This window comes from Pelecanus crispus, chromosome 3, assembly GCF_030463565.1.
Source record: "Pelecanus crispus isolate bPelCri1 chromosome 3, bPelCri1.pri, whole genome shotgun sequence".
Classification (NCBI taxonomy): domain Eukaryota; kingdom Metazoa; phylum Chordata; class Aves; order Pelecaniformes; family Pelecanidae; genus Pelecanus; species Pelecanus crispus.
Window position 1 is genome coordinate 87,129,143 of NC_134645.1, and position 26,851 is coordinate 87,155,993.

General features: G+C 37.9%; 1 protein-coding gene across 7 annotated transcripts in view; it reads right to left on the bottom strand.

Moving 5' to 3' along the window:
- Positions 1 to 26,851, bottom strand: part of KLHL32 (kelch like family member 32) — a 99,346-nt gene that overhangs the window by 24,133 nt on the left and 48,362 nt on the right. For 5 of the 7 annotated variants that reach the window (XM_009479258.2, XM_009479257.2, XM_009479256.2 and 2 more), the window contains one exon: positions 14,150 to 14,365. The exons of the other annotated variants lie outside the window; for them this stretch is intronic. In XM_009479258.2, coding sequence (XP_009477533.1) covers positions 14,150 to 14,365 — 216 coding nt within the window. The remainder of the gene's footprint in view (positions 1 to 14,149; positions 14,366 to 26,851) is intronic. 7 annotated transcript variants of the gene reach the window in all.

Consider the following 26,851-nt stretch of genomic DNA (forward strand, 5'->3'; position numbering starts at 1 on the left):
TCAGCATAATTTTAACAAATTCACTCTTGAAAAGCACAAAATGACTAAAGACTTCCAATGACCTAACCTTTCAGTGCTGTTTGATTAGCAGAACAGTTTATCATGGCTCACATTCTTCATGATAAGAGAAGATTAAAAAAAATGGGCAAGGATCTCTTGCAAATGTTTTCTCTTAGCCAATATATTCATTGTGTTATTGGTCTCCTGTTCTCTCTTTCTCACACACACACACGAAAAAAAAAAATAAAGAACACTGCATTAATAACCCTTTTTCTCTTAGAATGAATAATGGAATCCAAGCAAGAGATTGTTTGGAGATGAAAGCAGAGACCAATTATCATGCCACTGACAGCATGAATATTTAGTTTTCTGGTGGGTTGTTCATTCCCACATTCGAAGGGATGGAAAACGAACCGATCCCACTAGGTGTTTCTTACCTTACTCACTGGCACAGAATCAGTGAAAAGTGATGAAGTGAAAAGAAAAAAAAGAAAAGAAAAAAAAAAAAAAAAGAACTGGGGGCTGCTTTGGCAAAATTTGGAGAGAATGGAAGATTCAAATTTCCTTGCACCTCCTCAGCTACAGTTTGCTTCCCCTCCCAGCCTCACCCAGCTCCAGCCACATGGCTTCCCATCCTCACAACAGAGCTGTAAAGAAGGTGCGGTAAATCAAAAGAACCTCTTTGTACCTCTGAAGGAAGCAAGTATTTCAAGTGATGAGTGGTAAATCTTCTGTTCTGTGATCTTCGTCATCATCAGATGTTCTCTAGTCTGTCAAGCATCACAAAATGCATACCAGCATTCAGGTCAGCATATCAAAACAAAAAAGCAGCTTAGAAGCAAAGATTAATATTTGCCTGAAGGGGGCATGGATAGAGAAGACAGATCCAAACACCAAAGGCTTTTAAGAAATTTTGTTTCCTGTAACTTTTCCTCACAGTACAGAATGGAATTTCTTCCAAGTTTGGGGCTGTAAGGAGAACATTCATCTAAGCGGAAAACACGCAAGTGCCCTCAGCTGAAGAAGCTATGAGCAGGCTTGCAGATCCTTGCTGACACAGAGGATGCCATTTTCACTCATTCCTGTTTCACTTTAATTTACTGAAGCCTACTGTTGGTACAAGGAGGTTGAAAGGACCAGGCTCTCTGGTGCTTTTTTTTTGTATAGTGAGGAAAGTCATACTACCCTCAGATAGCATGAAGGTTCCAACCCCGCCCAATTAAGGAAGATCTATTGGCTCCAAGTCCTAGATAAAGGAAGCACGACAAAAGTTGCCCAGTCTGCCAGCGATTTGGTAAGTACTTCCCTCCAGTGCTTCCACTCGCTTGACAGCTGAGTTCCACCTTTCCTCCTATTTCAAATATCAAAACACCCAACCTTTTCCAAGTATTAAGGTGCTGTTTACAATATACATATGGATTTAGTGAACTCCTGGGAACGACCCCATAACATACTTAACATGCCAATGGAGAAGGGAAGTAACAGTTTGGGACTCTGCCACCATGTGCAGCAAACATGCTTCTCTCTACACAAATAGCAAAGTCTCACATTCACACTTCCCCCCAACATTCACAGTGTCTCTACCACAAGAATCACACCAACATATTCAAAGATGCTGTCATTCTGCTGTCTGTCCCCAACTCCTACCCAGCCATCCCCACACTAGCGCTAGACCCCTGCTTCAGCAGTGGCACTGGCTTTGTGTACAAGGGGGGGCCTGAAGTGCATTCCCAAACTGGAGTCTGAGAGCACAGCTGGCAAGGAAAGACAAAACGTGCATCCTTCCAGACCCAACCATAACCACTGCCATCCAGTCACAGACCCACAGCTTCACAGATGGACAGGGTTTGGAGGACTGAGGGATCAGACAGTAGGCTCAGACAATAGAGAGGGAAGCCAAATATAAGTAAGTTATGACTTCAGGAAATATACGGCCCAAATGGAAGATTAGAAAACCCCAAGGTTCATTACATCTGGAGGGTGAAAGCACTTGCTATTGTATGTACCCCTGGCCTCTTATCAGTCTCTGCAAAAGCTGCAGTGGATTTGTCCAGACTACTTCTTCAGGAAGCTCTTGTCCTGCTAAATAAGAAATGCTATACCTCTTGGTTGGAGTTTTGCTGGTTTGGGACCCTTGTGATGTCAAGATGACAACCTGCAGCTTTCAGAACACCTGAACCTGCAGTTTGTGAGCCACTTTCCAAGAGGCAGAAATTTGATTTTGATCTTTCAGCACTGAATAACACACAGCAAGCAGAGTTGTTGGCCAAAGTCTGTCTAGAAGCACGAATGATGCATTTCATGATATGATACTGTGATTAAGGCAGAGGCACATAATGAGGCTGTATTAATAGCAAACATTTATCAAAATTAATGGCGTTAAAGTGAATCACAATGTATTAAAAATACCTCTCAATTTTTCTCAAAGTGCTGATAAGATCTATCTTCTTAAACATTTAAGCTGTAAAGCATCAATCACCAGTGCCTGATTTCCTCACAGGGCTGCTAGACAAAAATATTGTCCTGCACAGTCTTCAACAGGTACAGGGAAGGATACATAACCTACACGACTTTGGCAGATTTCTTAGTCAGAATTAAACAGCTTCATTAGTAACAATTTTAACAGCTGTACCTCCGTCTCCGAAATTTTTAGTAAATGTTTCCACACAACATCCTTGTGAAGAAGGGAGGAATTCTTCATCCCAAAGATGAACTCTCCACCAACCAAATAGTGTCCCCCGCATTCTCAGTCCAGTGCTTTACCGCAAGCTTCCTTCCCGCCTGGTGCTACATAATGATACTGGCTTTCCCAGAAAGGCCATTATTTTATCAAAAAGGTTGAGAGAGACAGTGTTAGTGTCATTTTTTATGTATGCGTTTCCTACGAAACACAGAAAAAAATGTCAGTTTTGTAATAACAGTTAAGAATAGAAGGTACACTTTTCAAAATTTTTGGTTTTTTTTAACCACACTTTATCCAATGCATTTATTTTACCATTTCTTGTACTTACGAGAAATGAGACTAGACAGAAGCCTACCTAGAAGACATTGACTAACCTCAATAAAAATATTTCAGCTTTTTAATAAAAATTTTGCGATAAAATAACTATGCTCAAAAATCAGCTTTACAAAAGGCTAGCTGAACTACATTAATATATAACATTATATATGGTAATGAATCATATTATATGAAAGCAAAGAGTTGCTATAATGGAAAACCTAAACTTTTCATCTACTTAAGCTCAAAGTGAAGTAAGGTAGGGACAGAAGGTAAACTCTCAGCTGTTGTAAATTATCACAGCTCATGGAAGTTTGCCATTTTACACCTTCTGGGGAATCTGAACTTCAAAATTATATAGCACTTTCCTTCCAAGTATCTCAAAGCAATTTATAAGCAGTAAAACTCGAGCTTCTCTGAGACAAGTGTACATTTCAACCATTTTCCCAACATGGGAACTAAGAGGGAGAAAAATTAAGTGATATGACAGAAGACAGCAATGGTACAGCTGACACAATCAAAATCTTCTGTCCCCTCAACCTGTCCACAACTGAGTCTCTTTACCCCACTGCCAAAGTCCTGGGGAGTTTTTTGTGCTCCATGCCACAATGAAACCTGGTGAGATGCAGGTATCTGAAGTTGAGGACAAAACACATCCCTAAATATCATCTGACAACAGTATTTGATGCATTTTTGCAGCTGAAAGGCACATCTCCATACAGGCAGTAAAACACAGTATTCTTTCTTAACTTTCTTGGAGCAGCAAAGACAAAGCTATCCTACAGTGTGCTTCAAGAGAATTGCATTGTTGTGTGATCAAGTCCTCAAACCATGGAGTAGTTTCCTTTGGAGTCATTTGGAGCTTCTCTACAAAGGCAGATCTACAAATGTGCTTCTTGCACCTAATTCACTCTTCTACTATGATCAAAGGAACAAGCAAGGCCCAGTGCAATCCCTAGCAATGACACTCCATATGTACAATTGTGTTTAAAACCTGTATAAGCTAGTGTGCAATCCCTATTGCACAGACTTTACAGCTATCCCACACTACTGACAACCACTCTATTCTCCTGTACACTGCAATGACTATCACACCTGGGAGTGTACACAAATAAAATAAATGAGTTGGGATTGACCACACTGGAAAGGCTCTACTTCTGCAAAGTAAATTTTGTTTTAACAAGAAAACCTCAGAAAGGAGTATGGAGGGTGACAATCTATCCAGGACAAAGCAAAGCAAAGCAAAGCAGTAAAACCAAACTCAAAATATGGCATCCGGAGACAGAACCTCCCTTTTTCCTTTCAAACAGGTCCAGCCATAGACAGTTAGAAACGACAAGCAAACCCTCCCATCATACACATTCCTAAAATGTAGCTTCATAGCTTCCTAAAAACTATGGAGCCTAATAAATCTGCCGCTCTTCAGGTGGCAAGAAGCTGTGAGGTAACTACTTCTTGCCATCCATTTTCTAACACATCCCAAAGCGCTCAGGTTTGGACCCTCCATCATTTTTCATGATGGTAAAACCAATACTGCTAGGTGGGTTTATCTCTGATAAGTTTTTCTGAAATTGCAATGAACAGAAGCTTATCTCTTCATAAAACACAGCTCTCTAACTAGGAATCTTAACTGTGATTTGATTTCAGTTTAAGGAGATCAAAGTTTATGATAGCATTTCTCTTTTATCAAACAGGGTGAGGACAGAGTACATGGGGGGTGGAAGAAGGGGACCTCCCTGCCCCCAGCAGCCATAATTTCAAAATCTAGAATTGCTCATTTGTATTTTCAGAGGAAACATTCAGGCTGACATCAAATGCACTGAAACTTTACATAGCCACGTTTAGCATTAAAATAAGTTGCTGGTACATAATTATAAGTGAAAATTACAATCTTTCACCATCCGATACACATTGGTTTTATTGCTATTCCTCTCGTTATTTTTTCCCTTGAAATATGTTTTAGAAGTATAGTGGCTCTCTATGGAGACAGGAATCTACAAGCTTTCATCAGTAAAAATTGTTAGAGAATGAAATAGGCACAAAATCGACAAAATTCTATAAAAATGCAATTCAGCTCTGTGAAAATTAGTCTAAATGGTTCTTGAATGTAGAAAGACTCCTATTCCTTTCTTCCCTATTGTTAGGGTATAATTTTCTATGGATTTAATAGGCAAATCCAACAAATCACATAAAAATGTATCATTTTCTATAATAATCTTGACAACAGCTATACAGGATTTGTATGTCATTAATATCTTAGGTCACACACAAAAATGAACATCAAAGTACATACTCTCCTTTAGTTGGTTTATATATATGTATGCTCTCAAGATGCCATGTTACTACAAAATCACCAAGGTCAATTTTTCCAAGTGAAATCACCAGGTGGTTTGTTTTGGGTTTTTTGGTGTTTGTTTTTTGGTTGGTTTGGTTTTGTTTTTTTTCCCCAGTGATATCACCAGCACTATGGGAACTTTATTTCCATTGTTCTGCTTTACTATTTTAATGAACCAACTAAGCCCTCTGTCAAGGACACGGTTTTGGCTTACCCTTCCTGGTCTCACAGCCAAAAGCTGTCTGAGTGTCCCCTACTTTCTCCCAACCACTTCACCCCCTAGTTATCAAACATTAGCCACTGAAGTCCATGTTACACATTAGTGAGCCTGATTCTTCAACTCTGAAGTGCTGCTGGAACCTCATTTTAACACAGACGCACCCACTAATATTAACTGTGGGAACATTTAGGCCTTTTCTTGTCAGCAGACAATTTACTTCTGCTTTCTCAAATCCTATGAAGAATGTGCCTCAGAGGACAGCATGACAACAACAAAGTTACATATGTATTTTAGGAGTTGGTATTTCTTTTGGCTGATTTTTCACAATGGGAAATTTTTTCCCCATTCCGTTTTTAAATACAAAAAGAACAAGCAAGTACACTAGCAGAAGCTCACTCAGCTTTCTTGAGAACAGAATAGTTTCCCTTTTAATCAAATCACATCTTCTTAATGATGTCAATTTTATTGATTTTGATTTAATCCCCACACCATGGGCTTCAGATTAACACAGGACTCATTATTTTTAAGTGACAAGTTAATCTTTTAAAAATCAACTGATTGTGCTAAGAATGTTATTTTTTTAAAAAAGTGACTTAAACACTTAGACACACGTTTGTAAATGCATTTAAGATCCCAAACGTATCTCATGAATTGGGAATGTCAGAGTTTCCCTACTACAAGACTAATACAAACATAAATTTATTATTTAAACCAACTAAATCGCATCTGAAGCAAACCGAAACAACTGCAACTGCTAAAAGGTAAACCTCATAAAATTCAGACCTATGTGGTTTCACACCAACAGTAAAACAGGCTCCACCCTAAAGGAGCAGTTTGGAAGCTTTTCAGCACAGATTCTCACTTCAGAGACTGTGATCTTTCCATCTGTCATTATTATCCCACATAGACCTCTAGCTTGGAAGCCACTCCACAGTGAAGCTTCTTAAGATCTTTTTGACAAAAGTATTTGTCATAATTTCTTCCATTTCTCCCTGGCATGAGGGAGTCCAAGGTGATCAAAGGAGTATAAGGACCTCTTTGTCGTGAGGCAACGCAACACCCAGCTCCGCAGCTCACTCACACATCCGGAAGGTGCCAAGGGTCTCCCTGTTGGAGTAAGCAAGGACATGCAGGAATGCCACTGCTTTTCCATCTCCTTGCCTCCTCACCCTCCTGGAGCCACTAGTGTCCTGGTCCCGGGGCAGGAGTGACAGCAAGGGACAACAGCTGGTCAGATCTCAGCAGTCATGCTGACCTGTACCCACTTAATAGTAGGTCTCGACATATAGGTACAAATTTGCTTCAACTAACTTTACACACTTAGTTTATGTACAAGAGGAAACACTTAACCCCAAAACTGGATTCTAGCCATCTTAACATACTGATGACAATTTGTATGGTTTTAGACAACTTGGAATTCAATTTTCTTTCTCCATCTTCTTTGGCTCCATAGTTACAAATAGAGGTAATGCTTCTACCAGCTCTCAAAGGAAAACTTGTTGAAATACAGAACTGGGAATTCTCAAAAGACCTTCTCATTTTCTGTCATTTTTGACAAACTTAAATCCATCAGTAACAGTGTTAAACAGTTTTATTGGGTTTTTGAAAGAGTAGACATTTCTAACATTTGTATCTCTGAATGGAAGTTATTAACTAAGATAGTAACAACAGACTGCCTCATTTGATCACGCATGGCATCTGCGGGTTTTAGGCTTTATTTATGTTGTTCTTTTCTTTACCTTAAAAATGAAAGTAATGTCTATTTCCAACCATGCCTGGCTTTCACAACAGCCTCAGCAGCTTTCTTTGATGTAACCATATACCTGTGTATTAATACAATTATATTTCAGTTAATCTCCAATAGATCAGTTCCACAAAGAGCATAACAGTCAACACAAACCTCACAGTAACAGATTAATTCAAATGCGGAAAGCAATATCACAGCAGCAGTCTTGCTGTGTGCACACCTTGGTGTCCTCTTTTTGGCTTTCTAAATCAAAGCACACATCCATTGCTTAGCCGAAGAAGTGACCTAAATTCAAGAGCTGCGGGCACAGCAGCCTTCCTAAATACTGGTGCGATGCTCTGTGCAGTTCTGAAGTTAATCTAGGATAAAGAAGGTGAGGCAATGTTACTGTAGGACACTGAGGCAAAAGTAATGCCCTCCAGCAATTTCTCTATTGCTCATAGCAACAGCAGCAAAATAATCAAGTTTTCTGATTGGAACTGACATGTATCAAAAAGAAAATTAGAAGAGCTCACAGTTGCTCCTAACATAAACCTAGTTTTAATATAGAAAGTCCCTTTCCATACTGCTATACTTGATAAGTAACAGCAACAAGATTAGCTAACATTCAAGAAATAACAGGAAGAAACTTTCAAAAGTTCAAAACAAAAGCTTATATAAAGTTCACAAAACTTTGCAGTAAAGGACAAGATTAAGAGCCCATTAGATTTAAGTTAAGGCAGACAAAGGGGGAAGGTGTTTCATAAAGCAAAGGGACAGCGCCAACAGGGACAGCATTCATTTTCATTGTAAGCCAAAAAGCCATTACTATTACAAATGATGCAGAAATTATATCAGGAAAAATGTGCGTGACCTGAGCGCATCAGCCGTGCAGAGTGAGAGATCCAGCTGCCTACATCCACTGCCTCGATCCACTGTAGCCTGCATCAACCCTGTCTAGTCTGCAGCTCCAGCAGACACTGATCTCCTTGTAGATCCTGTGCCACAACTGCCAGCTTGGCCTAGATATCATGGATATCCTACCAAAAATGCTGCACATGCCTATGTTTATAAAAAATGAATCCCACACAAATAGTCTGGAGAGACCGTAAGGAGTATTACGATGGCACGCAGCCAATTCAGGTGAGATACTTGTCATGATGAGGATTAGTCTTAGGAAAAGGAAACCTACATCCTATCATAGCTTATGTTTTCACACTATTTTTATTTGCGAGTAACTACGTAACCTTGCTTGCAGCTAGTCATGATACACAGTGCAACCAGCACAGATCCAACACAGTGGATACTGGGCTTCAAGGGTGGCTCTTCAGCACTTTTACATGGACTGCTCATGAAAAGGCTACTAAAAAGGGGTGAAAAAACAGCAAAACACACATAGGCAATATGCTAATTTTCCCATATAGCCTCACCAATACACCTCAGCCTTCATATGCAAACTCCTTTTTTCTCTCCTACGCCTCTCTTGATAAGAGGCTGACAGCCACGTTTTAGTGTGGTGGTTTTCTACTTAGGCTAAATACTCACTAGGGACGAGCGTTAGACCACCAGACATGATTTCACTTTTCGCCCAAGAGAGCACTTAAGCTTATTTCTTAAACAGTGAAAGGGTAATATACTGTTTAAACACAACATTGATTACTGAGATGCTTTCCTTCACTTACTATTTTATGTCACTACTTGTTTTGCAGGAAAACTTAAGTTCACATTTAGCAAAGCACTTAGTCCACATTTCATCAAAGTGCATATATACCCCCGAGAAACATGAATTTTGCGCTCTCCATGTTAAAAATTGCTCTGTAGAATCAAAAGATTGACAGCAAAAAAAATTCAAGTACTGCACTGAAGTAATGGCAAGCTTGTACTGGAACATGACAACCCACTTTAGAAACTGCTGTTCTGCATAGGAAAATGTGGGCATCACTGGAGATGTACGGAAGATGTCTGTGGGCCTGTCTTCAGCAGAGAACTGTTCCATCGTAACAGCCTGCTATAGTGCGCACACCACAAAATTTCCAACTGCACTGAACTCTGTGGGATTTCTGCTGGAGAATACTTTTGGCCCTCCACAAATGCTACCAGGAGATTCAAAATGGAGGTCAAGTGTAAGAAAAGGCATTTGAAAATAGGGCATGTTATTCCCCCTTAGAAAAGGATAAACAGGACTGTAATAAGAAAATTGGATTTATGCATTTATTATTTTAATAAAATAGATGCTTAACAACTCATATTGACCTGTAACACTGTAGTCTTCCTGTCTTTTATCTTTCTATTTATTCAAGCAAAGGCACTTCTCTAATACAGAAACCAAAGACTGATTTTGCACATCACTCCCAGTAACAAAAGGAATAACTTGTGCTACACTTCCATAAATGGAACATCTGCTTTATGAACACAAGTTCACAAGTTGCACACAAGGAAGTTAACAGGACTGCAATGTCTTAGGAGCCTAGCCGTGGAAAAGACATGACATAGTTGCATGCTTTCTCCTGTAAACTATCCATGCAGTTTTATCTACCAGTTTTTCATAGATTGGTTGCTTATCAGTTGATTATCAAGAAACTGAGTTGGACAGTGAAGTAAAAAAAAAACCAGGAAAAAACTCCTAACCTTAACTTCAGAAGAACTACTAGCAAATACTAAAATTGATCTATTTTTAATGTTAGCTGTCTAAAAAATATATATCCTTTAACAATGTAGTTAACCAGTAGCACAGAAGGAAGAAACTAATCTATACTGATCTCATGTTAAGATTTTTTGCCAAACATGATTTGAGAGTTCACCTTGGATCAACTGTAGTATTTAATACAGTACCATTTGACCAATGTATTGCTGGGAGACAGAATGATCCAGTAGATATTTCTATCTGTAACTATTAGTATGATCCTTAAAATATGAACATTTAAGCCTCATGACACTGAAGTTTTTAATAACGAACATAAGGCATAACTATACTACAACTAAGGCTAACATCAGTTTATTATTTAAATCTTTGGCTTGCTTTCTACTTGATAAAGTTCCAACAAGAAGCCCCCTACTCCTAGGTTTCTCTGAGAATACGTTCTGTTCTACAGGGTTGGTTACCTTTTCAATTATCAAGGGAAAGAATTCATCTGCTTCCTTAAAGTAGAACCAATGAGCCTTTCCAGTAATGGCCAATTATTAAAAGATTCACTTTTCACTTCATGATAAACTAGACATTTATGTCCTCATCGTGACCATTTCCGGGGGGGAAGCATGCTGCACAGCTCAGGATGAAGAGGAAAAATACTAAAGAATTTTATTTTTTCCTCCAGCTTCTTCAGGATTCTTCCTTGGTTTTCTTCATTTTTTTATTTAATCCTTTCTTCCATGTCACTGCTTTAAGTTTACTCACATTTTAATGCAGCTGACAAATCATAAATTTCATATATACAAAATAATATTTCATAATCTCACATGCTAGTAAAATGGAAAAAATCAATATGAAAACATCCTGTGACACCTAATAATCATAGAATGATAGAATCGTTTAGGTTGGAAAAAATCATTGTTACTGGCTTAGCCTAGCTAAAAAAACCCCTAATGATGGAGGCTAGTAAATTGCTCCAATTTCACAGCCTACGGAGGTTTTCTGGTGGGCTTTTTGTTGCTTATTTGTTTTAAGAAATACATCATTATATTCCTTGTCTATCTTCTCCACTAAAAATAAGACACCTACGTTAGGCCAGAGTTTCCTAAGATATTAGTAGGTAGAAAGAGGAATGAACTACTTAGTTTGTCCACTTTACCCTGGTTTGGAAGTCACATTTTTTTCTGAAAGAAACAACAGGAATTACTGTAGTACTCTACATTAATCCACATACTAGTATACTGACATTAATATAGTGTCATAATAACAATAGTTGAACATTCTCAAACTTTGTTTGTTCGACGTTATATTTCACCATATTCACTAAAATTGGGCAACTGTGAATTGGTAGTCTAACAAAAATCAAAAATGTGCCAGATATGAGTCACTTCAGTTTAAATCATATTCAAGCATCACTCCGTGTACACATTTTGATGCATTAAAATAACTGTCTTAATCTTGATGTGCATTAGGATTGAATCACCCAGTGGACATTGGGAATTTAAACTAGTGAAAATAACTGTGCTCTGCAGACAGTGGCACCCTTTCCAGAGCTTCTCTGAGGGAAGCTTTCATTTGTGCTTAGGGCTTCATGGGAGCCCTTCTAGTAAAGGTGCCTTGGGGACATGCTGAATTCATATCGCCGTAACACGGATGCACGTATGTTCGCAGGAGGCCACACTAGTCACAGGTAAGGCAGACAAATCAAACGGTAGCATCCCCCATCAGCTTTTCTATTATCTGCCCCACTTTGTGCCAATTTCCTCCAGCTTCCCCAACACCTCCTGCTTTGCTGTTCTTCCTTAAGACATGGGACGGGGATTTGTCAAAGTCAATGAGCACTTTATTACAGTGAGAGTGCTCAGTAATGAACAATTCAGCAATTTAATGAGATTCTGTAGATCTGTCTCCAGCCTGTCCATCAAGTTTCACTTCTATAAAGCACCCTGACACTAATCCTCTGGCATACCCAATCTTCACCCTGGGCTGAATATTAGATTCTTCCATGGTATATTGCATTACCACTATAACCTTAGCAAAAATGATGAACTTAACTACACTTGAGGCTATATAGCTGGTCTGATTTGATTTTCTTCTATTGGGTTGCCTATAAGGGAATTACTTATTTACTAAGATAAAGCAAAAAAACAGTTTCTTATTGCCTTCTGAATGCCTAAATTGGTAAATATTTATGTGTGTCTTTTAATTCATTCTGGGGACCTGGAATATTTGTAAATATATATTTATTCCTGGTTGTAAAGACTGAATTAAAAAGACACATGCACGTTTTGCCTGCAGCGGAAAACTAGTTTAAAAAAATTCTTCGGAACAGCATTAGTAACCTTTAGAGAGGCAATTATGATAACACTTAAGTGGACAGTGTGGAGTTTGTTGTCACTCAAAAAGCAGCGTATTACCTGTAAGTATCTCTCCCCAGTATGACCCTGCAACAGAAGCAAAAGCTTTGTCATAGCTGCCTCGTGAAGCATTCACTGCCTGGAGTACACACAATTAAGAAAATTATTTCTGAGTTGTTCTTGCAGGACAGGACAATGGCACAAGATTTAAAAACTCCCACTTCCCAAACTTTGTTTCAGCAGATTGCATAGGGCATATTACTCTGTATATTCTTGTTCATTACTGAGCTGTCATTAAATAACACTTGTGTGGCCTTCTGTAGCAACTTTTCCAGCAAAAGTATACCCAAGCATGTAGCTAGGATATTTCACTAACCCTGCAGAGAAATTATAAAACCCAGTGGGCCAATCAACCATGCCCCATATATGAACTTGTACATCAAAACCTTTTCTGATAAAAGGAACACGGGCTAGTACTCCAGAGTATCATGCCTAAAAAAACCAAACCAAACCCAACCCACCACCATGGGTAGTGTTCTGCAGGTTCTGTTGCACAGACATCCTCCAGAGACTAGGACAGGCGAGAGTCTAACTTTATACTAATATTTGCAGAAAATACCATCTTTGTAAAATACACTATAATCTAAAGCCTCAACGTTTCAGAAACAAATATGCCAGTTATCAGACTGAAGGGTTAAGTTGCATCTGCATACTGTCTTTGTGGTTTGAAGAGCTTAACTAGACATTTTTCTTTTTAAAGAATAAACGTTTTGTTCCTGCATGATGTTATTCATCTACAGAACATGAAGTGCCCCACAGATGAACACACATTTTACACTTTGAGAAAACGATAGCATATAGATGAAATGATTTGCTTAGAATAAACCAAAAGACAAGTAGATAAATAACAGGGACCGAAATACAAATCAGTCTTCTGACTCTCAGTCTTCTCTCCTGGACCAAAATAACCCACTTGCTTGAAAGAAACCTGTGCTTTCTTTTCAGGAACTTACATTCTACCTTGAAATACCCTGAAATACTTTCCTTCTATAAAACATGACAGCAAAAAGGAAACAGAAAGAAGTGTTTGGGTAACCAGTGTTACAAAGATTTCCTTCTACTATACCGTGAATTGCAATTTTTACAGACGTATGACAGGAATGTTTCCAAGGACAGATTTTGATTTAGTTTTGTGTTTCTCTTTACAGGCTATGTGGTTTTTTTCACACTAAGTTTTCCACCCCACCCCCCTCCACACTAAAGGTCACAACATAATGCTTTTATCTTGTTAATATTCTGTGGCTGGCAACCTGGTCGTTTTCTAGAGCCAACTTTTTTAAAAGAAATGATCACCACCTCCAGCTTCTTGCCAAAAAACCTTCCACCGATGCCTCCGCTCATCTCTGAGCAGAGCAGCCTGTGTGATGATTCGCTAATCTGCTTCAGGCAATCTCAGCTGTGGTGGCCTAAACAATTTAAATTACTACTGAAGTTACACTGCTAAGTTTGTCTGAAGTGAACAGGAGAGACTGCAGAAGCAGGTTTGCTGCCAGAGTTGCAGCACTAGCCTCACCAGAGGCAATGATAACCGAGTTGCATGTATTGGCCATCTTTTCCCACGAAGAAAGTTGGATCTGGAAGAAAATCTCTGGCCACATCTGAGTAACACAAGTTAAGCAACAAGACAAATTTCTTTTTCAAACAAACTAATTGCATTAACACAACATTTTTTGAATTTCATTTAAAAATTTCTCTCAGTTGTTATTCACAGTTTTTGCTCAAGTGCTTATTCTCCCTCGAGATTGCTCCAGGGTTTCAAAACAACAGATTACTGCTCGGGTTTATAGAGTATCACACATTCTGCTTGTTCACCAGTCTCCTTACCTGCCAGATTTGTTCTTCACTGAGTGAAGTGAGTCTATCACTTTTAAAAACCTCTCGAAGGAGACAGTATGGAAGTGCCAGAACTTCTTCAGGATGACTCTTCAATAGCTCAGAGAGATGTTTTACTAAGAAGTCAACCACTGCATTCTCCAACAAAGTGAGGTTGAAGAGGTCCGCAAGCTTATATAGGTCCAAGTAATTAAAACTATTTAATTCCTAAATGGGTGAAGCAAACAAAATACGTCTCAGAAAAAAAAAAAAAAACAAACCCAAAAACAGAGAACAAAAAACCCCACAGGTCTCAGATAATACAGAAAGGTTGTTCTTTTAGAGCTGTGGAGAAGAAAGGTAATATAACTTGAAATTAATTAACACAACCAGATTCAAAATGTATGTGTAAATGTTACCAGTGCATATGCAAATATATATGATAGTACTAATTTATAGTGCAACTACTAAGATTATATATGCATACAGCATCTGTAAGAAATATGGATTATTACATGAAATAATAAACCAGCATGATTTACACTGTATGACAAGAGCTCGCAGGAGTTAACAAGTGGATTAAAAAAATATATTTGTTAACTACAAGAGTTTGTTACATAGCAATTGTTTGTTCATTATTTACTGTTTTGATTGAGCTAGAGCACCTGTGTAGTACCACTTCTAGTTCCACGAAACCTCACAAAATATGAGATGCTGAGCTACATTTTATTACATATGAGTTTATCTTCAATGAACAAACAGACCCTTTTTTTTTCCAACCACTGACATCAACCTATAGCAGATGTTGGCCTTGCATTCTTTCTCCCCCTCCTTCTAGCAGCAGAAATCCTGCGGAGACAAAAGCTGCAGTAACTCAGCGCAGGAAGTTTTTTCCATCCCAGTAACAGACAACCTGTATTTACAGGCTAATGTTTTCAACTTGGCATCCCTTGCAAATTAGCGTCTGGACAGCTAACTACTGCTATTCTAGACCATACGCTCTTCAGGGGAGAGGCCAAGAATTCATCCCTACTAGAGAGAAGCAGCCAGGACGTCTGGGAAATAAGCATGTTTACCCGTTTGCTCTGTTCTTGCTGTATGCTCACACTTCTCTTCCTCTGCCCTCCGCAATCCCGGTTTTCATCTTCCAATTTACGGCATTGCTCCCTATCAGCCGCCTTCTCCTTGACCAGCTCCATGTGTGAAAATGACAAGAAGTCTTGTCAGTTTCACTTTGCTGGTTAGTTAACATAGGGACTAGAGCAGGAAAGAGAAACAGACTAAATTAAGTCAATTTCACTTTCACTGCTCTGCTGGATGGAATGGCAGCACCAAATGAAACTGACAAGAAATCTTGTAAATGTCAAATGAGCTGCACGGCTGGCAGATAGAGCAGAGCAACAGGGAAGATGGGAAAGTGCGAAGAGGGGTTTTTTTGGAATGTTTTATGGACTACATCTTGAACGTGTGAATTGGGTGGCTGTCCCAATAACTGTGGAACTGTTTATGCATATGCAATGGAGAGTGGAGAAAGAATTTTTTTCACCTGCTTAGAGGAGTCAGTACTGGAGGAAACTGAATCAAATTCCTGTGGAGGCTCCTGCTCGTTACATAATCTCCCAGTCTGAACAGCGCACCTTCCCTGGCAGGCTTGTACATTAAAGATAAATCCTCTTCATTATCTACTTGAACTGCTGTATAGGAGTTTCACATTGTTTTCTTGGAAGAACAAAGAAAAGTTCCTTACGTTGTCAGAACAAGCACTAACAGCCATCATCCCAAAAGCCACAGATTATGCCAGTGTCAGTTCCTCTTCACACTAACATAGAGGAGGTAAGGATAAATCCTCCCCAGTTGCAGAAGGAAAGAGAAAGGAATGAATTTTACATGAGAAGTATCTGGTCTGTCTGCTTGCTTGGTGAATTAATATCTGCAGATCACAGATGGTACCTCACACCACCACTTCTGTGATGGCCATGCAATGGTGGCAACAATGCACAGGAGTATAATCAAAGTAAACATCACAGCATTTGACAAGCAACAACCATCATTTATTGTCCCTGGTTTGGAAGACTTTCCTTTCAAAGAACTCCCTAATTGAATGGATGCCAAACATCCAGAAAGAAATTTAGAAGAGCTCCGTGTATATTTATTGAGCTCTTTTGTAGTCAACAGCTATATGTGGGGAGGATTAAAATAAACAAATAATCAATCAAGCATTGTGATCTGAGGATCAACAGCCCAACTAAAATACAGGCCTGATCAAACCCCACTGAGTGTCAATGGAGAAGGACAGATGGCTTTTGGTGGACTTCAGAAGAGGACAATACTGGAGATACCATAATGAAATCTTTCCTCATTAGAGAGAAACAACAACATGACATACAAATGCACTTTTCCCCTGAAAAATCTTAACATTTTCAGTGAAATCTGAAAGACACTGGTAAGCCTTCATTTGTGGTTTGGATATTTCTGATGATCCCCCAAACTCCCCTATCCCCTCAAATTAGCACCAGTTGAAGTTTTTATGAAAGCTGTCATACAGTTGAAGAGGCCAAATATACTTATGGATGGATAAACTCTCAGCAGTTGTTTATTTACGATATTATTTATTTTTATTTCTATGTGTTCACTTATTTCCAATCCTTATTTATTTATGTGTCTATTTATTTATTTATTATGGGGGTTTACTCGTTTACTTATTTTCATTGGTAAGCTTCAGAAGATTTTTGATGCTTCGCCTAACATAATGTGTTAGTGACCCGCTGGACTTACGGTTTACTGCTTGATGAATATTGCAAGTATATTTTGTTAAAACTGGTCTTGGCCTGTAATCAGAAACATTTGTTTCTGTTTTTGTAAGGTTAGAGTTGATCTACAGGTTTGTATTTCACAGCCAAAGAAGCAAGTAATGCATTAGCTTTTACAAATGAAAGTTATCAGACTGTCATACCAATATTCAAATTAAAATTATACAGTACTATATATTACTGTCTCTGTGATGATACCAGAGGGCAAAAATGTCACACTGAGATTGCAAGGCGTATACCACAGATCAGATAACCTAGGTCTTCCTATGCGCTAAGACTTTCAGAAACATCAGACTAAAATGCAGTATGCAAGTTAGTTGCCAAAAAAAAAAAAAAAAAAAAAAAGCACCCTACCTTCTAGCTTTAAAAAAATCCAACAGGAAGTATCAAAGCAATCACTGTCAACTCAGTCTGATTTGAATGGATTTTCAAAATAAACTCTTAATTGAATTAAAAACATTGTTAAAAAATTAAATAGGTTACTATGAAATTAAATTTAGGTGTGGTTATGAATAAGAGCTCTGGCAGTCTCTTGTTTTCCACAGATTTTATTATATTGTGTTAAAAGAGCAGCTACAAAATCTAAAAGCTGTGTGCAACTTTCTTCTGGTACTGTATCGCAGTATACGTTCTTTAAAAACATGCAATACAAAACAGGCTTATGTAAATTATTGAAACTTTTAATCTTGTTTTTATAAACTTTTAAATACATGCCACATCTTTTTTGAACTGAAGGATGAAATATGAACACAAGTAGAACTGTCACTAAGGGCTGAAGACAATTAGGGAAAGGTAGCGATCCTATCTCTTCTAATATGATGTATGTTGCACTGCTGAAGCACATTCAGGCTAAGAATAGATATCTAAGTTTACATAGACAGATCTTACAACTAGCAGTTGAAATAGTTCTAAAATCTCATAGTAAACTCAAACCAATTTAATAAATTGGCCAAATTATTTATCAGTGTCTACTAAAACAAGAAACCATCTTTGATCCTATGCATTCTACTTACTATCCACCCCCGCTTCCCCCCTCTCTGAAGTAAGAGAATCCATTGTTCTACACTACTGGTCTTCTGATTCAGTAATATCAACCTTCAGGTGCCACACCAATTTAACAATGAGCTGACATTTGAAACCCTCATAAAAGAAAATCAGTTTTCCAAACAAATATGAGCTGAAGGACAACAATATTAAATATTCAAAATAAACGATGTGACACTGTCCATGTTTTAATACGGAGGTGTATTTTAATACAGAGATAAGATAAATTGTCAAACAGGAATAATAGATATAAACATTGTATTTAAATTACTTCCAAATCCATCTTTATTCGTTTGTACTTTAAAGAATAATTGCCTCACGCAAGCCACAGAAAAGGATGCAAGTAACAGATTGATAAATTAGAGTTAATCATAACCAAGCACACAGCAGACTACAATATACTTCTATTCCTTTGCTCCGTGTTATAAATAGCAGAAAAAGCACAAGGAGAACTAAGGGGAAAGAATGCATTTCTTTATGACCTTATTTGAAAGATAAACTCCTTGGGGAAATACAATTTATTCAGATTATCAAGACCCTGCTGTGCAAATCTACAGTCTGGGAGCACACTACAGAGATCAAACAATATTTACTTTATTCTATTGGGTATAAAAGCTTTTAATGAATGCATAATTAAGACAGAAAAAGTATATACAGCTTCAGAATTCCACCGCCAAGCCAAGCCATTAATATCCAAAGTATCGTACCCAGTTGTAACTCCACCTGCTTTCTATTTAGATTACAACACTGTTATAAATCAAGGTATTAAATGACTAGCTCTGCTGCTGTAACAGAGAAGAGTTGCATGGTGACACTATTTCCCCTTTTCCTGAAAGGGGTTCAGCCTCTTTAAAGCAAAAAAGGAAGTGTGATGTCTCTGGGACAGGGACATGTTTATTCAAAATCCTCAAGCAGCACCTAGCACAACAGGGTCTTGACCCCAAGTCCTCCAGGTTCTCTGCTATGTTAAATACTATGAACCAGCTGCACCATTCAGAAGAGAACCTTGACATAAATCATAGCAAAGAGACTCTAAATAGATAAGGGATAGTAACAAAATGAAAAATTGCAGTGACAAAAATATACTTCTCTGGCAACAAAAGGGATCAACACAATTTTAAGATAAAAGAAATCTGGTTCTGTTGGTTCTAGCTCTTCCTTTCTGTATCAAAGGTTCTAGTTCTGCAAAACCTCACACATTTACCTAAGAACTAAGATCATGCACATACGCCACAGCACAGCAACAGACGTACCTATTTCATACTAAGCACAAGCATGAATCCTTCCAAACCTATATTTCAGATCTTACTTGAAATTTTCCTCCACTAAACCCCAAAGCCATCCAGTTGAACCATGACAGACATTTTGCTGAAGCCTGGTCACAGTGGAACAGCTGGGTCAGAATTTTGCAACATATAAAATGGTGTTTACATTTATTACAAGATCTGTGCAGGCTGTAGATGTATTTATAGGCACAGTAAAGGATGACTTTTTAAAGGACTCATTTTATAAAATTAATTTTTCTGGCAGATCACTGCTATCTCAACACTTTCTGTAATTCTTGCTTTTGTTTTCTCTTTTAAGCATGAAAAGTTATTTTGCATCCTTGCTATTATTTCAAAGGAGGTCTGGGGCTAAGTACAAGAGTAACAATATCAAAACATTTCAGCCCTATTATTTTCCCTCTTCCCTATGAGGGTCCATTTTCCTTCTCACTTAGTGTTTCCCTATATCACAGAGGAGGCCTGTGACCTTCACAAGCACAGTGGAAAGACATGACATTCTCAGATTGCTCATGTGATGAGACATATGTGTGGTCTTCAAAAAAGAAAGTGAAACATGCCATATGCAGATACGCAAAAGGAAAACCAAACAAGTAAACATTTTCTAGAATCTCAGATAGATTAATGGAAATTATTAAATAGTACAAATATTTTCAAATGGCAATCAAATTAAATATTTTAAGTGACCCTGATTATACATAACTTTTACATATTGCATACATGATTATGTGTATCATGGAAAGAAATACAATAACAAAACATTAAGACTACACAGTTAAAAGTTTCATGGTACCACTGGAACAACCACAGGTAAGGTTCTTCAGAGTTTTGACTAGCTGCTTTCCTAAACAGATGCTGCCATGGGATTTTTTTTTTTTTTTTTTTTAAACTGCATCTGGCACAGAAACTCCACAAATTAAAAGCTTCACATCTCACCTGGCTTCACATCTTGCCGGGAATGCCTGGCAAGGTAACTGTAGCAATCAATACTATTTAACAATAAAAATACAGGGATGAAATGGAACATGGAGATCATCTAACCCTTCACCTGGCCCTTTTATACCATTTCAGACAGTAGAAACCCAAAGGGAGGATTTCATTAGATTTATCAATATTTACAGTTTTTGCCAATTATGGGAGCCTGTCTTTTCTTCAAATATGTTATGAAGAATGACATAATCCTGCATTTTTTACTCCAGCAGAAATCAGAATATTGGTACATAGTCTTTACAGATGTTTCACTACTTTATATGTCTGCTAACTCTCCACACTTACTACAGGGCTTGAGGAAAGCTGAAAACTACTTGGCCAATCCATCAACCACCAGCAATCTTTTATGGTAAACGTTCACTTTGTTGTTGTTATTGTTGCTAATACTGTCAAATCCAGAAAGAGCAAGTTTTGTCCTTTAGAAACCCAAAGTTCATGGGAGTAGCAGTTAAAAAAATAATTACCATCAACAAGAAGAATAAAGAAAAATAGGACTGTACAACACTATTGCTTCCAATCCTTTCGCACACTCTAATAATAGTTTAAGGACATGAGAATACAGGAGTGGAAGCCTATTCCCCTACTACACTGGACAAGCTCATCAAATAATCTTCATCTTAAATTAAGAAAGATCCATCTTAAACCTCACCTGTTCTTGCTCCCAACTACTATTACGAGAAGGCTCAGCTGATTTTGAGACTCTGTCTCCTAATTTCCAGCTTAATTTACTCTGACAGTTTATATGCATTTGTTCCTGTGCCAACATTATCTTCTCATTTTAACAGCACACTGTGTGTGTCTCTCTCTGCTCCCCACCCCCCCCCGCCCCCCGCCCCATATTTATTCTCTTGATATATTTACAGAAAGCAAGGGTATTCCTCCACGGCCCTCATTTTGCTAGACTAAACAAGCCAAACTATTTTAATCTCCTTACATAAAAAAAAGGCCTTCCTGATCATCTTGGCTGCCCTTTTCTACACCTCTCCCAATTTGACTTCATTTATTCTTCTGCATGAGCAAACTCTTTGCAGTACTTACGATTTTTCAGCAGTCCACCAGCATTAATATTTCTTTAGCTTTATAAATTACCTTGTGTGAAATATCCTAGACTCAAACTGCTTTTTTCTTGACAGTATCACCTTAGTGGCTTAAAGCCTTCCTATGATTTAATACACAAAAAATCTCTGTAAACTTGGTCCTCAAGTGAGACACAGTAATAACCCTCTGTCTGCCAGGCACGACAGAAATAACATGACATTACAAATGGGAATTGAGTATGATCCACTGAGATGCAGTAGATTCTACTTGGGATGCTCAGAAATTATTTTCCAATTGCTTATTTAATTTCTTTCTGTATTTGAGTAACAGATCTTGTAATTGTCCTGGTACATACCAGTTACTTACAGGGGGAAAAATTATTTCAATAATTTTCTTAAGATTTGTTTCAAAAGTAGGCAAGGAAATCCCCTTTATATTCTGAAAAACAAAGTAAGTTTTAAATCAATATAAAGTATGAAAACTTTCAAACATAGTGAAAATACAAGTAGAAAATATGTTTCTAATATGCAGTATGTTAAAGTGTAATTTTTATTCTTAATCCCCATCTCCATTAACAGCATCGAGGGGAGGGGGAGGGGAGGGGGAAAATCAACATTACCGATAGATCTGTTAGTAGAGGTATTAAGGTACCTGCCAGTTCCCCTTTCCAATACCTTTTTCCAATAACTTACTATTTTGCCAACATTTAATAATTCAAAGCTGAAGTTTTCCAGCTTCAAGATCAATCTCTTTAAAATCTCTTACAAACATCTCAAAGAGTGCATTACACATCACTAAGAATGAGACCGACAGGAAAAGACCATTGCTTTTCTACACTAAAAATATTCAGAACAGAAATAGCTCGTAGGAGTTGCCATCACTGTGAAAAGCTTCCACTGACCCTCCTCATCACAGCCTAGAAAAATAAATAGTTTGGATGTGCTCAGTAACGACTTCTTTGAACTCTGCAGCTAAAAATCTCATCACATTCTAGCTGTGCTGTCCACAATCTATTCCACAGCTAAGCAAGACCCATCAGCATCATTGTCCACTGTGGGCCAAATTACAACAACAAAACCTGAAGGCTGAAAGTACATTTCTGTTGTGCTGCTTAGGATCCACTTTGGAGCCCTGGCAGATCAGAGAAAGATGCTATCACTTTCAAATGCAGAAGCATGGAAAAAACCCAGACTGAAGAACAGGAGAGCGGATCAAGACACGAAGCCCAGCGATAACAAGGGGCAAACAGTACTGGAATCTAGTGGGAGAGTTCAAATCACAATCCAGAGAAGACGTGGCTTCTCAAAGTGGCTGGGTGATAGTTCCTCCAACTGCTCTGCATAAATGTAAATGAATAATGATGAAGGCAGATAATAGCATGATTGTCACTAACTAAAAAAGGAAGCCAACACTCATGATGTTGCACTAAAGAACAAACAGGGAGCGTATTCCAAAATTATCAGTATACTAATGTTAACACTCTAGGTATAAATAAGAACAGAGGAGGTGTTCATGTGCAAAGAATATATAATACGATTCAAACAACTCTGTTTCAGAATCTTTTTATGACATTTTATTTCTGGAACATTTCAATGATGTATACGTGTGCTCTGTAATAAACCCAGCAAGGGACCACTTTTCCTAAAAACCTGTCTCTGCTTCAGAATCCCAGGCAACAGCCTGTCACCAAATGCTTAAGGATTACAAAGCTAATAAACACATCTAAAAATGGAGAATTGGAAAAGGGTAACTGTAGTGAGCTGGACATCACCAGAGAATGAAACAAACTGTCTAAAACGTGTGGAATGATGGGTTAATTAACACAGACAAATTCAAATCTCACAAATATTTGCTAAACAACCCAAAGCAACAAAACTTTCTCAGAATTTCAAGGCAGTATATGACACACTATCTACAGAAAGGCCGAATCCAGTGCAGAATAACTCAATACTGAGTATAATTTTGACAGACAAAGCAGAATCAGTCATCAATTTGAGAACAGTAGTTCCTAATTCATTGTAAGAATCACATCACCCCAGCTATCTACTAACAGTTGACTCGTATGAAAGGAATAAGCCATCAGTAGGGGAACTTATTTTTTGGAAACCTCAAAAAAAGCTCATTTTCCCAAGTTTACAAGAAATATTGGCAGAATAAAATGGGACAAATTTAACACAAGGAGTATTAGAGAAAGTTGAGCGTTATAATATTTCAGAAATTTCATATATTACATACTTTTAGTAGGATGCATCTTAAATGGATCAAAGATTTGTTCCATCTCAAAATTAAGTTATTAATGGTAAGTTAGAAAGCAGTGTAACTTTTTCCAGCAAAGTCCTCAAGGAATTGATTCTTGGTCAAATACTGTTAGCAGTTTAATTGAACTAGAGAATAAGTTTTGCCCACAGAGTTTGCAGAAGACTCTGCAAAAGCAGTGGGGTAACAGAGAATGACAGAATATGAGTATTGTCTGGCTTTCCTGGCAAAGTGATCACATTAATTAAAAAAACAAAACACAACCCACACACAAAAAAAACCCAAACCCCACACCACAGCTGAGAACCAGTAACAGCTGATACAGAAAACATACGAGGCTCTATTTGGAACAACACTTACAGGCCATCAGGAAGCACTAAGAAGTAGTCATAAATAGCAACAGCAGTTCTCAGAACAGTGCTGTGGCAAAAAAAAGAAAGGTTCATGTCATAAAATGCACACTGAGTGCTGCCCAATAAAAGAAACAAACCTTCTTGCTGCTTCAACATTGCATTTTTAAGGCTACTGCTCAAATATTGGTCCCAGTTCTGAAGTCCACACTTTAAGGATATGAAAATACTACAGGCTGGAAAACCAACCTTGCAAGATTTAAGGTGCTCAACTTAGTTTTTTTAAAGAAAGACTCCTGAAGGATTTGATCTAGAGCAATGATATTTATAAAATAGAGAGAATATATGAAAGCAAAAAAGTTCTGACCAAATTTTCAGAAAACAGTTTCTGGCTCATGGATGTAGCATCAAAGTTACCCTGGCCACTGGACTAGGAAGTACAGGACTGTTTGCATTGCCTTCGTGTAATTACGGACATTTTGCAACTCTGCATTAAAAAAATAAATTACTGCAACACAACAAGTTTTTTGCCAATTGTCTGTACAGGTAAAGGAGGAAATATTTGTGCAGTTTGACCCCTGAGGGTATACGGTTTCACATTTCTCTGAAGAGCAAGAGATTTGTTGCAGCTGCCAGAAGATATGAGGGTATTTAGCAGTTAAAAGAACGTGATTATAAGTATGTGAATGACAAAAAGGCAACGTTTCCATTTTATTTGGAAAACTGTTATTTGTTCAGGTATCTCTATGTTCCTGCAATATCTGACCTCAGCTGAAAAATCACTAAGAAATTTTTTGCTCACAGCACTAAACCAAGGCAAATTCTCATTTTACAGAGAAAAAAGGAGGAGCAGAAGAATAATGTAGAAGATTTCCCATGATGCAGAAGATACAAACCCCAGAACATCAAACACCTGGAACCCACTCCAGTGGTCTAGTAGTTAGGTAATTCTTTTTTTCCCCATCCCACCTCCAACTTTAATACAATTTAAAGTTATTTATACAGCTCAATATATCAGCAAAATGTCTGTAACATGTTTTGTATAAGCATTATGTCTCAATAAAATAAAACCCTCTGCAACACTCTGTCCCTAAATTTATGCAGTGAAAAGATCCCTCTTTCCTAGGACTAGGAGCTGCGCTGATTCGTAGGTTTACTACATAATAATCAGAACTGATTTCAGGAGGTGAACAGGATAAAAAGGGATAGTAGTAGTCCATATATGGGAAGAAAAGTAGAAGAATGAAAAAAATCTGGAAGTACCATTGAATTAAAAAAAAGAATTCAGTATGTGTGAGGATCAAGGGGGATTTGCTTGTATTTTAAGCATTATTGACTAGGGATTCACTTACCACTCTCTTGGTCAGAAATGGTTATAAATCTGACTCTCAGAAACAGAAAACCTAGAAAGGCCAAAGCCCAAATGTAAAAAATGGACCCTGACTCAACGTCCAGTTTAGCATTTCCTACATCTAACCTTCAGTAGTGCCAAACAAGTCACAAGTCCTCCCAAAACTAACACGTGAATGTTCACATTGCTGAACATGCTAAGCATCAGGAAGGCATGAGCCTTCAAAGATCATGCTGACTTCTGTTCATTTAGTTTCTAGCAGTTCTTACCAAGAATAAAAAAAATAATTCCCTGCCCCTACCAAATCTAATGGTTGAATCGAACAGCTAATGGTCAGAATTCCATGCTTCACCACCAAGGCTTTTTTTCCACAGAAATACAAAAGAGAAAAATATTTAATCAATGCATCCTATACTTAAGACACATAACCAAATGATAAAATTCTCACTGGCTTCAAGATTTCACCTTGAAGACACCACCTTTAAAAGCAGAATAGAAATTGGGCCTACAATGATCTAAGTGTTCACAGCTACAGACACTTGCCAGTATCTCAAAGTCCTGAAGGGCCCCTCTTCTGTATCCCCCTTTAAACACAGTCAGAATGAAGTGAAGCCAGACATCCTTTAACAGAAAACTGGAAGGGTATTTAGAGGAGGGGCATAGCTCAGTTACTTCAGAAGGAATGTATTTCTGCAGCTAGTCTAACAAGAACAGTCACTGTTTTTAAAAACAAACTAGAGCTTACTGAAAAAAATTTTAGTCAATGATTATTCCATGCAAATTAGTCCTTTTCGAATACAAATTTTAATAAGAAATGTTGCTAAAACATCCACATTTCAAAGACTTCAACCACACCTAAAAGCAAAACACTAACAACAGCTTATCAAAGGTTACATATACCTAATGTTGTTTGGTTTTGCCCACCCCAAAATATTCATCACACACTGATCACTTTCGCTACTTGTTTTGCTCCTTTTCAAGAAGTTCCATTAATCTGTTCAAATTTTGGTCCAGGGCTGAATGGTGCTATATGAGTCCAGAACTTGATTAGGACTTTCTACCAATGGTGTATAATACACATGCTAGTTAAGACTCACAACAGTATCTAGGTAGTCAAATACTTTCAAGTATTTAGTTACAGTAAACATTCAGTATCAGTCTCTGGGGGTCTCTGACATCACCATTGTATACATATACTCCCTCCATATGTCAGTTCCCCATGAAGATAATAATGCTGCAAATATGAGTAAAAATATTGTGAGGCAGGCAAAAACAAAATACAAGCACATATAAACACCAGTTTTGGGCCTGGCATACAACATTAGGCCTGTCCCCCTACCTTTCTCCATGTCCACGACATGCCATTTCAAGTCAGTGGGAATTCCAATCCCAATGTCTTTTGTGGGCTGAACATACCTGAGGTTACTACAATACTTTCCCCATGATAAACAGGTGTGCTTAGATGCTATGGAAATTCAAGGTCTTCTGCATATATAATTAGAACAGATGTGGCTTATGGTAAACAAGGAGAAAACACTGAAATGGAATTTAGAAAAAACCTCCTTTAAGTGGCTTTGGAAACTTTCACAACA